This window comes from Stegastes partitus, unplaced genomic scaffold (assembly GCF_000690725.1).
Source record: "Stegastes partitus isolate 25-593 unplaced genomic scaffold, Stegastes_partitus-1.0.2 Scaffold136, whole genome shotgun sequence".
NCBI classification, from domain to species: Eukaryota; Metazoa; Chordata; class Actinopteri; family Pomacentridae; genus Stegastes; species Stegastes partitus.
The window spans coordinates 259,530-274,750 of NW_007577867.1; the positions used below are offsets into that span (position 1 = coordinate 259,530).

General features: G+C 39.9%; 1 protein-coding gene across 1 annotated transcript; it reads right to left on the reverse strand.

The window, feature by feature from the left end:
• Positions 1-5,731: 5,731 nt before the first annotated feature.
• LOC103355169 (transmembrane protein 53-like) lies at positions 5,732-9,793 on the reverse strand. The gene is made up of 3 exons (XM_008278861.1): positions 9,641-9,793; positions 7,766-8,412; positions 5,732-6,444 (listed from the first exon to the last, which is right to left on the reverse strand). Exons 1-3 carry the CDS (start codon positions 9,664-9,666, stop codon positions 6,074-6,076), a joined length of 1,044 nt encoding a protein of 347 aa, XP_008277083.1. The 5' UTR covers positions 9,667-9,793; the 3' UTR covers positions 5,732-6,073.
• Between the last annotated feature and the right edge of the window lie 5,428 nt (positions 9,794-15,221).

Sequence of the window (15,221 nt, forward strand, 5' to 3'; positions counted from 1 at the left end):
ATGGATGGATGGATATAATTTGTATATTCTATTAGTGCAACGAATGTAATGTGCATGTTACGCAAAAACGACGTTAAACAGCAAACTGAAAGAGCTGAACCTTAATGTTTATAATAGAAGGCTTTAATAACCATCACAGCAGTGAAGTATTTTGCAATGTCCATTACTATTTTTAATTTAGATAACATTGCTGTAACATAGTGACGGGCTGCTGTGAAATATTGTGAATTCAAAGTCGACCATAAGGTTAATGCCCTCCAAAATACAAGAATACAAAATAAGTGATTCTGCTACTAATATTTTTATTCATTTTACTTTATAAAATCAACTCAACTGAACTCTATTTGTCCTGTTTGCTGTTTATGTATTTGGATTTTTTTAAAAGCTTAAATGTCTTTTATATTCAGAGTTTTGCTGCACCTTTTTTTAAAATTACTTCTTGAGTGAGCGAGATAAATTGCTCCAAGGTTTGGCACCAACAGTGATTTTCTAAACTTCTTTTTTTGTATAAATAGTTTCAGAAACTTAAAATGGGATATATATATACATATATATAAGTTTTTTAAAAAGTGAATCCCGAGGAAGCAGGTAAGAGTTTCATCTCTGTAGATTATTACAGATGCCTACGTTTTGAAAACGTTACCACTCGGAGCACAATAATGTTCAGATAAAGGTTCAACTTTGACCCACATACAAATAGCCAAACACTAACATCATCATGGAGAGTGATGACACAACGAATACCCAGCTGCAAAGTATTACACATCAGTCTGCTCATCATACGGAGGGGAGTGTGCTGAAGGGCCGAGAGCGCTCAGAGCACGCTGTACAATAATGTACATTAAAACAGGCGATCAAATCATCTATAAAAGAATAACTTAAGGAGAAGCTTCTGTACCAAAGAGGGTGAGTCCCTCCACGCATGTTCGCTTATAAAACAGACAGTAACACTAAATACTGAATCTATAGCATCCATGTGTCCATGACTATAATATTAATGCTTTGTAGCTTTTGAGAAAACTTAAACTGTAGTAAAAATGCTCATTAGACTGTATTTGATATTTCAGTTTTCTACCTTTTATTGCACACAAATAAAAACAAATGTAGTTTCTTCTTTTTGTCCAGCTTGGAAAAGCAATTTGTTTTTCTTTTCTTAAATTGCGCGAGGAGGGCGTCTTTCTTATTTTAATAAAGGATCTAAAAACAGGTTATTTGCAAATGAACCACATAAAAATTATTTCATGGTGAATCAAAAAAAAATCAATAAGTCTAAAAACCTTCAAAGGATCATGTAGACATTTACAGCTAAAACCGTGCTACTAAAAACCTTTGATTTACTGTAAAACATGTTTCAGAATCATGACTTTTGTGTAAAGAAGGAGAAGAAATATTGAGTGTTTCACTAAAGCTGTGATCTAACTTTCATTCTGTTTCATATTAGTTTAATAACTAACAGAAAACAGCATTACAGCTCATGAGAATTAATATTTAGGTAATCGGACTGATAGAAGAAGACATTATAACGCTCAAAGCAAGGCACATTTATTCATATAGGATTTATACAACACATTTCCTCTAACTTGTGTGGAAATTCAGGCTCTCAACTTTGTCCACTCTGATTGTGAACAACTTTAAATGCAACTCAGACGGACAAAAGAACGTGCTATCTGTAAAATAACAATGACTCTGAAATCTATCTGCGTACACAGCTGAGAGCATGTTTTATTGTTTTAGGAAATCTATTTCAAAACACCGGAATGACTCACTATTACACGGAAAGAAACCATGTCCGACGATGGACGTAAATCCAATAAATGACATTTTCTGTTCATAACATGCGGGGGTGTGCTCTTGATTTAGTGCCAGTCTGAAGATCACAGTTCCACGGAAAGGACCGCTAAATTGTTTCCTCTGGAGCAAAACCTAAAATCAAAAGGCATAGAACTTGTCAAATCTTACAAAAGATAGTGTTTATCTGTATTTATGTTTGCTAAGGTTTGAATAAAGACACTACTTTAGCTTTGAGATTCAGAACATCTAAACTGGCTTCATGTCATTTGAGAAAAATCTTTCACTTTAGCTTTTTACTTTTAAAGTTGTCTGTACCTTCATCTTTCCCAGCTATCACATCCCTTTCATGGCGGGGACATATACACTGACTTGTTCCTGTAAAATCTGTAATTATATTTGGCTTTGAGTCTACACAATACTAAAAATACCCTATTTTGCTTTTCTATGTTGGATTTTTCCTTCCTCGTGGCAGAAGTTGTGAGATCAAACCCATGGCAGCTCATGGCGGACGTTGCTTTTTTCCGATCATTAGGTCGTGGAGCAGCTAACAGGCTGTGCTGCTCTTAATCCTCTGTGACCTCAGACAGGTAACTATTCTCCAGGACTGACCCGACACACCTTTAAATCCCACACTCACTCAAGTAAAGAGTGGGAGAGCGAGATTATACCTGCTTAAGCTGAATTACTGTGACTGGCCCTAACAACTTGAGACTCGTAGTTTCCTCTGAACGCAACCATCAGCTTAGTTCAGTTCTTCCTTACACCGGCTGCTCTGCTCTTTCTTTCTTGATTGGTTTCCGCATTATTAGAATAATCTGAACAAGAAGCACGACAACAAAATATATAGATGCCATACTGACAAAACAAAGTATATGTGACAAACGTATAAATATGAAATTAAGACGACAAACAGATATTTGGGCAATGAAGTCTTAAACTCCACTTGATTGACATTCATGTAAGAGCCTTTCGAGTGATTTCAGTCTAGTCATCGCTTCAAAATCTGTGCATGCTCTATTTCAACAGAATTCAAAAAGGTTTCCCAGATTTATAGCCATTTCTAATGAAATTTGAAGCCCCTGTGACAGCTTGGAAGAAGTAAAAAAAAAAAACACCTTCTCACATGAAATAAAAGAACATTAAGCAGTTTTAGCTTCTGGGGTTAAGGATTCGAGGAAGAATGTAATAATAGAAAGTATAGGAAAGAAGCTTGAGGCCCACATTTTTACTGAACATTTCTTTTACAACTCTTTGTCTAGAAGTTCTTAATAAAGGGGCAGCGTCCCTATATTAAGCATTTTATGTCATCTTCAGCTGATTAAAGTATGCAACAGTTGCTCAAGTTCATGAGAAAATTACAATTTCAATCGCAAAGGATAAGTCCATATAAGACCCTTATGTCTCAGGACACACGCCTAGTTGAGACATCGCACTGTGTCTTTTTGTTTCTTTACGTTGGCTGCGGGTTCTGAGTCAGTCTTGTTGAGCCGTTTTGTTCCCAGAGCTCTTCAAAGTAGGTTTCATCACCGCAGTCTGTGCAGGAGCTTTCACTAAACCCACAGCTAAACCTCAATCATACACATCAACCAGTCAAAGACTAAATCTTTGCATTCCTACAAAATCAATGTGGATATTTTCTGGATGCCAGGGCTACCTTGTGGAATGTGGCTGAATGGGGGTTAAAGTCGGCAACTTTAGAAAAATAGCTCAGCAAAATAAAGTTACGCCAGAAAAATAGCAGTTGCTGGATGCAACTCTAGTAGTAGCCTGAGACTCAGCCCACTAGCTTCACCTGGGAGGAAGGTTAACCATGTACTCTTCAACAATAAGTAGCATAACTTTAGTGTTTTACTCTCTACGCCAGTTTGCAAAACTGGTTGGCCAACAAAACCCAACAGCCACACACTGTTTCTACTACCAACTCTGTATACTGCAGCCTTTTCTCCATCTATGCAGTTCCCCTGAATCCACTGAAGGTACTGTTAGCTTCACAAAGTATACACAACACGCTTTGTTTCTGACCACAACACACAACCGAGCCTTAAATTACTGATAGTTACACCTTAAAGGAACAAAAAACATTCCGTTAAGTTCCTCTTTGGTTATTGATTAAATCTCCCCAAAATAAACCTGTGTGTTGTTTTGGTTTTTTTCATGAAATGAATCTATTCCTGACTTAAAATAGCTTGGATGGAACTCTACACTGTACAGATCCATGAAGTTCCTGCAGTACACCAGCTCACCTTCGTTCAAACACTGTAAAACTACTCTGTGTTACATCGTGAATAATTTAACCATACACGCATTCAAACCATTCATCCTGAAGAGATACAGAAACCAAACCAAACCAAAAATGGAAAAAACTGTCTCAGGTATCGGAATCAGAAAGCAAAAAACAACAACAAAACCCAACACAAAAAAACAAACACAAGCTACTTTCAACAGGAACAACAATTGACAGTTGTCTGTCTTTCGTTTTAACCTATAAATGAGAAACTAAAACGCATGCTTTTGGTTTTGTTTTTTAAAATACAAATGAATCATAGATTGTCTGATAACACCCAGACCCAAACACTGCAAATCGAAAAAATAAAAATGGTTCCATGTGTAAAACTCCAAGGGCCTCATTCATCATCAGTGCCGACGCACAGATGTGTGCGTAATGAGTGCGTAGGAACATTCCCACACAAAGTATGGGATTTATCAACTTGTACTTACACTTAAGAATGTGCGTAAATATAAGCACAACTTTGACCATGCATACGCACATAATCTGGCGGTAGAATAGTGAAACTATAAATAGAAAGCATTCAGGGATTTTGACAAACAGCACATTCCAGCGTGAGTATGGAGATATGCAGCATTTCCCAGCCACCACTGAGCAGGACCATGCTGGCAGTGTTGGATGCCATAAGTTCCCCGGCCCCAGCCTACATCCAGTTTCCTTATAGTCATCATCAACGAGCCCAAATCAGTGGCCTGGAGGAACGCACAACTCACATCTCTGTGGGTCTCCAAGCAGGAGCTGTTGAGGATGGCTGGCTAGTTGGTGGTGCTACAAAGTGTGGAAATGTTTCTGCTGGACTTGGTATAGTTATTGAAACATCTCATGTGTAGGTGATCAGGGTTATCCACTGGGTGAACGTTGGGTTTTAGTTTGTCCTCCTCTATGATGCATTTTTTTTGGCTGAGTTTAGTGTCAAAATATTTTTTTACAGTGTGCACCAAACAATACTTTCTGGTTAGCTTCAACCTCGCTGACAAGTACCTCCATTTTGGTTAACGAAAAGTTCCTCTTTGTCGCCCTCTTTGCCCTGATGAAGAATGGTGAGCGGGGAAAAAACAATCCTCGTTTCTTAAAGAGACATGTTGTTACCATATACGGTTAATTGGAGGCGTTTCTGAAGGCAAAAAAGTCCCGAAAGTGCACGAGCATAGTGGTGAAGAACAAGTGGGATTTACCAACACTGATGATTTTCTGATGTGTGTAAAACCCATGTACACGTTTGATAAATATGGATTGTTTTTTTTGTACTTACACACATGCTAAATTTAATTCGTAAAACAGAATTTAGAACCTTTTCTCGGCATGGTTGATAAATTAGGCCCCAGAAGTCTGAATCTTTGTTTTTGAGACTGTCATCAGCAGGTTTTAAGGTGGAAATGCTCCACAGAGATGCTGACTGTTTAATTTTGCCCCTGATGTTTTTTCTAGCCAATAAAATGACACCATATGGACATGCTAACAAGGTTTAAAAGTTGCTTTTCATCTGAGGGGGTTCTCAATCTGCTGTCATTTACAAATCCCTGCCTGTCTAAAAATGCTTCTCCCTGACCTGTTCACACGCACAAATAAATCCGATCCCACTGTGAACTATGTAAATCCACAGTTTACATTCCTCAGTGGTTTTCTTCTGAAATAAAGACAAAACCAGAAGCGCTGTTTGGAACAATTCACAACTGAGCTTTATTGTATATAGTCTGCAGAACTCATATCTCCGGTAAGAGTCGTAACAGTTTATTAGGCAGCACTTGTTGTTCGTAAATGTGCAAAACAAGCGTCACGTGACATATTGTGGTCCAGTAGTATAATTAATAACCTCGTAACGGTGGTTCAAAACAAGCAGCAAAAGCAAACTGAGAACGTTTAAATACAGAGAAACGTGCATCATTAAACTGTTGACCATTATTGATGTCACAGCTACAAGATAACCTAATCAAAGTGTGCTTTCCTTCAAATTAAAAGTATGTTGCAGTTTGGAAATTCAGTTAAGCAAGATCTTTACTTGCCCATCGCTTCACATTGTTGCTTTAAAATAGGCAGCGAGTTCAAGTAGTGCTGGAGCGTGAAGAGGTAATCCTCCGGGTGGCATCGCATGTGGGCTGCATGTATCGACTTCTTCCACTTCCTGCTCTCCACAGCCACTCCCCTCTTCCTCCACAAGTCAATCACCTTTTCCAGGACGACACAGTTGCACATTGCGTCGTTTTCGCTGAAGAAGAAGAGGGCTGGCGTAGTAATCGGGCTGTTGTGGAAAACTTGGATGCTGTTTTCATAGAAGTTCGCTGTGTGGCTTTTGAAAAGCCAGAAGTAAAGCATGGCGGTGTTTCTGATGAAGCTCTCTATTCGGGGCATCAGAGTCTTTCCGAGGCCTGAATATCAACAAGAAAGAGTTAATAGTTAAGAGGAGTGTCATTTTATCATACAGCACAGTAAAGAGCTGGCTTTAGCAAATACAGAAGTCCCATAGACATGAAATTAGCAATATCGATCATCAACGACAAAAACATTTATCTATTATTCTCTAGTCTGGAAGGCCTTGTATCAAAATCTAGATTGAAGGCCCTCATTACTTCAGATTATCCTGCATATGAGGGGTGATCAAAAAAATTCTTATACTGTTGATGGCACGTTTGCATGCTGAGAATCTTCACTAGTGGGTCTGCGGCTACCACCAAGAGAAGAAACAGCAGTTTTCACAGTCTGCAGTTCCCGTTGCCTTACAGGGAATTAATCGTCAAGAGGTGGACTGTCAATTCAGAGTTCTACAGTAACATCCTGAGGTGCCTGAGAGACAACATTCTGGGCAAACGACCATCGACGCTCTGTGCATCCGGTCACTGCGTAGCAATTTCGTAATGACTTTTTTTGGGCCACAATAACAGGATCATTGCTCCCCACCTGCCCTCCTCGCTATATGTGGCTTCCTGTGACTTCTTCCTCAAAATAAATTCAAATTGAAGGTCGCCATTTTAACACAGTTTGGTGGCACCAGCATGCAGATGGCTATTGATATGTTATAAATAGCTGGACTTTAAGGGAGCTGTATCACTGCAAAAGGAGAATACTTGGACATGTAGAGCAGTGACATTTAAATCAGGTTTTGGAGTTTTATAGGCACAGAATCGGTACATTTGATCACCCCTTGATTTAAAAAAAAAATTCAAGGATGTTTAATCAAACTGCCACACAGCAAATATGAGATAATGTAATATTCAAAGAGATCTTGCAAGCTAAATAAATAAATAAATACAAATGTTAGGCTATTAGGACCCCAGAATTTCATTTGTGTTACAAGGTCAGGTGAGTCAATAACAAACTTGCAAATACTGAAACTGAGTAACTACAGGAACTGAACACTTGTGTGATTTTGTATGTGTATGTTTTTCTATTTCATTAGACAGGGGAGGTAATTTGAGCGTCTGGGACATTCTGTAGACTTAAACGGTCACTCAGAAATTGAAATAAAGCAACAAACCAGTAATAATAAAACGGTTAAGTTAGCTGAATAATGAACAAACTGTGCACACATTGTCCTGAGGCAAGAATGAGCTGCCATAAAGAATCCTGGGCTCATGACAAACTGGAGCAGTAGGTCAGACGGCTGATGAATTATTTAAAGATCTGACGCAGATATCCAACACAAAAGTAACCTGAGCCCCTGTGGGACTGTGGCGAATCACTCTCACTCACCTATCGCCATGTGCTCCAGAGAGCCAACCACCAAGCTGTCATAGATGTGCCCTATCACCCTCTGTGCCAGGCCTGAGTGTTGTTTGGGTCCTTCCGCAATGTGGGTGAGAATCTGGGTGAAAGTGTAGCCGCCGATGGATGAGGCGTGGACCAGCACGGTCCTCTGTGAGAACTGAGGCTCTTCCAGGATGTTCAAAACCTCCAACCCATATTCGAGCCCCCACCGAGGCCACAAGAAGTGCGTTACACGACTCTGCACCAGGAGGACATCCATGCCACGGTCCATGTACAGGTCCCTGTATTTGGCCACCGCCGCTGGCCGGGCTCCGAGCCACGAGAAGAAAACAAGGAGCGGGCGGGCGGTGGGTTCAGAATGTGATTGGTTTTGGGAGGAGACAGGTGTGTCTGAAGGTGAATCTGAGAGCAGCGGCGAGGAGGAAGCAGCTGCAGAGGAGGAGTCACTGAGAGGGGCAGCTGAGGGTGAAAGGGACAAGAGGGGGCCAGGAGGTTGTGAACTTTGGTCAGGAGATGTTGTCTGAGTAACTGCCCCCAGAGTGTAATAGTAAGTTATGCCATGGCTGATCTTTTTGGCTTCAAACTCCCCATTGCTGGCTTGATCAGATGTGGTTGCATCAGTTTTGAAGAGACTGGAACAAAAAAATAAGTCAGACTTAGACATGAATCATTGCCACAGTCTGACAGAGAACACTGACATGATGTGATCGTAACAAACGTGATGTGTTATTGTGTAAGATTGTCGTGCATATATCCTCCTGAGACCCAGACAAATTCAATACTGTCACTGTTTGTCAAGAAGTCTTGTTTATTGTTGATTGTTTAAGGTCAATAAACAGATTTTGTAGCCATAACATCTACTTGCAAAATCACTTGCACACAAAGTACTGCAACTATGGTGAAATAAGACGACATTAACCGAAGGTCAAAGTTTCAGACTTGACTGTGGAACAGACTTCCTCTGGTATGTGTACTTGCTCTGCGACTCTTTTTCTCTTTATTCTGATGCTACATTTTCATAAATTATACCTATATATATCTACGAGGCAGGTATTGACAGGAGAGATTACTGAACCAAATGTCAACTGTAAACTGAGAAATTCTCCTGCAGCTTATAAATAAATGGTGTTTCATGACAGATCTGCATCATTTCAGCCACCGTGATCATTTCACAATGACACCAGAGGTCATCTGGCTGCGTTTTACACTTTTAAAAAAAATTTACCTTATTGTAGTTGCACTTAGACTTCTTTATTTTATTTTATTTTAATATTATTATCTCTTTTATTGTCTTTCTTTACTTTGCAAAAACAAAAAACTAAACAAACAAAAGCAAAAAAAAAAAAGTTAAATTGTGCATATAGAAATCTTTGTATTTTTTTTCCTGCTTGCTTTTTTTTTTTTTTTACTTCTTGTTTTTATTTATTTTGTGCTACCATGATAAAACATTTGTCCTTGTGGATCAATACAGTTTAAATATAAATAAAGCTTTATAATCATCATATATCTACATGTAACTCAGTGCTGTGCCTTTTTTTTGTTCTGTAGCAGTGTTTTTAGGCTGCACACTAACAAATTGGGTGTCTGATGTTACTTCCTCATCGTCTTGACGCACATAGCATGATCCTGTGCATCTGTCTGAGGAGGAGGAGGAGGAGGAGGAGGAGGAGGGGGAAAAACACCACAAGCACTTTATCGTCTCTCTGTCTGAGCCGTGCAGCCGCCGATCCCTGAGCGAATTCACTGCATTACCGGGTCTCAGGAGGCTCAGCACATCATCCGCATACGTGGGGTTAACATTCATGCAAGTTCCCATACAAAGCACGCAAAGCAAATGCGACGTGTCGTGGTGGCGTTTACCCGGTGGAGAGCAGCAGGTTTCCCATGCTTGAGCGGCCAAAGCGGGCTCCTGTCCTCCCGGTCGTCAGAAAAAAAAAACTGGGACGTGTGAGTGAGACGTGCCACGGAGCGGGCCGGTGGCTGCTGCTGCAGCGGATCGTCCGGGATGTGATGAAGAAGTGACGCCGGTAAGCCCCGCCCCCTTCGCCTCCTTGCAGCCCAGCGTGAACGCGCAATCTCCTCCTGATGCGGCGCTCGCTCCCGTCAACTAAATAAAAACCTCGCTCGTAAAAAACCAACTGTAATGTAAATGCTACAGCGGTTAGAGTTTGTGTGTTAAACGAGGCTGCAGACTGTTCTATCTCTGGATGTGTTATTTATAGTTCTATGTAGAGGCTCGCGGCCGACAGCAACCTGCTGATGAGGCGATAACACCATCAGGTCACTTGATGTGTCTAAATGGGGAAACACCAGGTCAGAAATAAGCCCCCCACCCCCCACTGCTGGACTGATCCACTGTGCAATAAAAACACTATAACAGACACGTGCAAGATATGTAGATGTTGTATTTTACATAGGTTTCATTCAGAGTTTCTTTCATTTATATTTTCTACTACCTATTTATCATTTTTACATATAGATCCCCTATTTTGCCCCTTTTTTTTTCTTTGAGCCTAATGCAATGACATTTCATTCTGACGTGCACTGTACCCTGTAAATCTGCAATGAAAGATAAAGAGGGTCTAAACAAGTGAGCTGGGATTGACCTACTACTAGAATAACTGCAAGACTGTTGAGTGCCACCAGATGGAGCCACAGTCCTGCAAGACTTCAGCATGAGCTGGTCAGAGGAGCTGCTGCCTGTTTGTATAATTGTACACTCAACCCTGCAGAAATGTACGGAGCCCGTCTGGTGACATCGATAAGAAATAAAAATAACTCGTTCCCACACATTAGTAAATCGTGGCCACGAGTTATTAATGCGTGGGAACGACATAGTTAAATTGTGGCCTCGCATTACTAATATGAAGAAACAAGAGAAGTTGTGGAGCAAATTTCACAGTGCGGTCATACCAGCTGTCGACTAAGGATAACAGGCGTACTTGCATGAAACATGGAGCATTTTGATTTGATTTCATTTAATTCTAACCTTGGAATGAACTGCACCGATATCCTGCGATCTCTTGCAATGAAACACCGTGTGATAATTATGTTGTTCTCACACATGAATATCTCGTGTCAGGTGTGGCTTTAGAGGACAATGATCAGATAGTGTGGAAAGCACAGAGACACTACTTTGATCAGTGATTGTAAAAGTCCACCTTAAAACACAGCTTTGTTCAAATGACACGATGTCACAGATGATGAGAGAAAGACAAGAACAGGCTGCTGGATGCTGCCATGTCAGTTCTATACTTCAATGTTCACGATTTCACCATTTGTATCTAAAAAGATAGCTTGAGACAACATGGTATGACCACATGATCCCAGAATTTGCACATCCAGCTTGTTCTGCAAAATTGCTATTGATCAGCGACAGAGCCTCCTGATAAAGCTGCTGGTGTGAGAGAGACTATCAGCTCAAACTGGGAGGAATCTACGTGGGGAAGCTGGTTTATGAGTGGCGTGACAGTAAGCCCACATCTGCATTTCATCAATGGGAATCTCAACAATGCAGAGTTTAAACCCTCACGCCAATAGTTATCCCATTTATTTCCCGCCATTACTGGATGTTTCATCAAGACAATGCATGTCTTCATGTCACCAGAATCTGCACTGCCCTCCTCTAGTAGCAGCTGGAAATGTTCCAGCCCTACCGTGATCTACAAACTCGCCAGAAATGTCACCCACTGGACATCTGTGGGATGCTCTGGATGGATGTACAACAAAGTAATCCTGTCCCCAGAAATGTCTCATCGAGCCCTTCACTAAAACGTTCAAGAAGCAGCATCGACAACCTCCATAACACTTTATGCTGCAGATGTGTGACTCATTACTGGCTTGTGATATTCTCGACTATGACCCCACTATCCATCTGTCCACTCATTCTCAATATGCTGCGTACTTTCTGTTGTAGACACGCTTTGTGTTGCAACAACAAATGCTTATTCCGCTACGTTGAAAAGAACAGACAGAATTTAATAAAGTATTACATGCTGCGTTTATATTTTTGTTCGGTACAGAATAAAATTTCTTTCATGATGGCAATTTGTGGATGTATCACATTTTCCTCTTACTTAATAAGACGGAGGCACCAACGGTGTAAAAGCCTGATTCCTGAATCCTCTACGGTCTCATTTGTTCATCGTGGGAGTCTTTGCTGGCAGCCTCAGCTTACATAAAAACATCAAATCTATGGTTCAGCCCCGTTTACTGCATCTTATATTTCAGATTAGACTGTGTTAGTCTGCAAGGAGCCTGGAAACTAACACCTTCTTTCAAAGATTTTTTACTAAGTACCACAATTTAAAAATAAGTCATAGATTCTAATTTTCAATTAACAGTTATCATCAGGTTTTATTTTCAAAGTCATGCTGCAAAATTTCCCTTCTTCCAGCTTCTCTAACTTCCAGTAGTGGAAAAGGCACCGCATATTTATGTGAATACTGTGTATAGGATTTTACATAGACGTGTACCTTGTTATTTTTATAATTACTTGAAGAAGGTGGGTGAACTCCGCAGTCATAACACAAGAGCCATTGCAGAAAAAGTTAACTCTTTGTAGGCTGAAGTCAGATAAGGAGGAGGAAAACCCTAACGTTATAGCCTTTAAAACAGATGGCTGCTCAATGGTATTCTGTAGTGGAATGTGGAGGTATTACTACGCTACTAAAACTAGCTTAAAATCCAATGACATTAACCCATTCAACAACCAGTGTTTTATTCTATTGTGACACAGATTTAGGTTTGTTGTCGCTGCCTTGATGAGGTTGTTGGACTGAGAAAACACAAGGGACAACGATGGGAATAAGTCCAGGACACTCGTCAGTGTTAAAAAACTGGATTACTATTACTCATGCATTAACATGTAAGCACCATTTTGATATTGCTGCCAATTATGACAGAACAAAGTCATTTTAAATACTCCCAGGAGGCTGAAATTACTGTATACTTTTCATTTAAGGGACTGCACTTTTATATATTTATCTGCAAAGTAACCTGTAAAGCAGCTGTCAAACAAGCAGGGGCAAGTTAAGTAGCATATTTACCTCTGAAACGTAAAAGTGAAAAAAGAAGTAGCAGTTGTGTAAATGTACTACACTAACCTCTTTTTAAAAATAGCTGTACAGTTTTGTTTTTACTGTTTTAAAAATGTTTATGTGCTGAGTTTTGTTGTAAAGTGTAATGAAATGTATTTATTATTATATGATGATGAATGAAATTGTCTTGTTTGCTTTCATTTCCCTTCATTTATCTCTCCCGTTGACTGGAGAAGCAAACTGAGGTGCTGGCAGCAAAAGATGAAAAATGCCAACCATGAAATTGCGTCTTAGCTGCTGGAGACAAGCGGCTGTGTCACGCTGTCTGCATTTAGACAGTTCAATGGGAACAAGAAGAAACTGTCACAGAAATGCAAGGTGCACTGTCGACTTGTTTCAATGGTATGTTTTATTTACCCCAGGTGTTTGCTTTAACCAGTTTTCCCTTTCAAATGTCCTTTAAAAACTGTCAGATACAAATCATCTTATCCCACATTGTCAATATCATGAGTGTTGTACAACATACTGATACAAATCCTTTACTACAATTTGATATGACACTGTGTGGGTTTGAATAAAGCTTGACTGAGCTTACAGACTCTCCAACTGGTGTTTCAGACTGACTATAAACCTATCTGATTTGCATTAAGTTTCCATGGATGCTCAGCTCAGTGCTGTAAAAGTGAGCCGTGGTTGTCGTGACAGCGCTGCGTGTAGGTGACTGTAGATTGTCCCACTTGTGATCGGATCTTTCCATTCTTTCACATAGTGGCAGCAGAGGCAGTTTTAGGTCATCACATCCTCTCCTGCTTTCTCTTTTTTCTTCTCTTTCCTTGGATGTACTTTCCGCAGCCATTTGCACCTTCCCCCACCAACACCCACAGGCACGCACATTACCTTATATTTTCCAGGACTGCTGTTTTATGTTTGACCTTCACTATGAATGCCGTAAGTACCCTGTATAATATTAGCGTTTATTTTTGGGTGCACATTACTGTTATATGTTATTTTAATAATGTCTCTGAGCACCCTGATGATGTGTAAAACATAATGTTGTTTCAGACATCTGCATAAGCCTTTATCCTGCCTTTGACAAACCAACCAGCAGTATTCTAATAGAAACTGGGATGTTGTTGCATAGAAAAACCTTATTCTGATGACTGTGGAAGTGTCTCCTCGAACCTAAATACAAGCGGGTGGTGTAGTCAGTAAAACTAAGTGTATTACAATAATAAACGAAACAAATAAATCTATCCTTTAAACCACAATTTTGAAATGTTTTATTACTTGTCGCTCTCGTTTAATCAATCAAATGCAGTGGAGAGGTAAATAAAGGAAAATAGAAACCAAACTGGAGCTAGAGGGTCCTCAGTAGAGGGATGAAGTTGCCCCTGGCAGCAATTATTGCACCGGTAAACCATTATTCTGTCCAACTTACCACAAAATAGGGGTTGTCTTTCACTAATCATGGTTGGCTGGTAGTTCAAGGTGAAATGGGTACTATCCATGTTTACGTTATATGTTTTTTGTATTTTAAATACAATGACAATATCAAAATTGGGAAGAAAAAATGGGAAGCCTATATATGGTTTTCAATACAAACAATGTGTTTATCTTGCACAGTTTGCAAGTTACAGTGCAGTCAAAATGCATGACCTCCAGTCTGACCTTGAAATATCATCTAAGGTCAAATGTAACATCGCCAACAGAAAGCCCCAACATGGCTGCTTATCTGCACCAAATACCATAAATCTGCCTTTCATCCTTTTGAAGGTACACAACATTTTTGAAAAAGTGACCTTTGACCTCTAGCGGAGCTATTTTTTGCATGATTGACTCCAACATCTAATCATTCCTAGCTCACCTGAAAAACATCAACTTGTTAAACCTTGGCACTCGAGTTAGAGACTGTTCACAGACACACACACAGGTGGGACCAATTACTCTGTAGTTGCCCCCTGGTCAGGGGCAACTGTAATTACAGATTTGTTTTTAGGTTTTTAAAGGAGTCAAAGAAATCTGAAAACCAGATAGCAAGATTCTAATAACATCCTGAACACAGTGATTTTGATCTGCTGGTGGAGCAACATTGTTTGATTTTTGGCCACTTCTTACCAAAGTTGCCTAATTTTCTATTACCTATGTACACATCCTGCAGATATGGAAAATCATTTGTCTTTACTCTGAATCATGTATTTAATAAATTCACTCTCTTTCAGCTTTGTTTAATTGCTAAATGTTCAACCATGTTCACTACTTTAAGCCACTAACGTTGTAGTACACTTCCTGGTGCGAAGCAGTTAGCATCCAACACAATGGGTTTACTAGAACTTGCTTGTTGAAAATAAAGCTGTCTGCAGAGGGTGGTGAGCTTGAACCAAAACAGCCAAATTGCAGCCCGT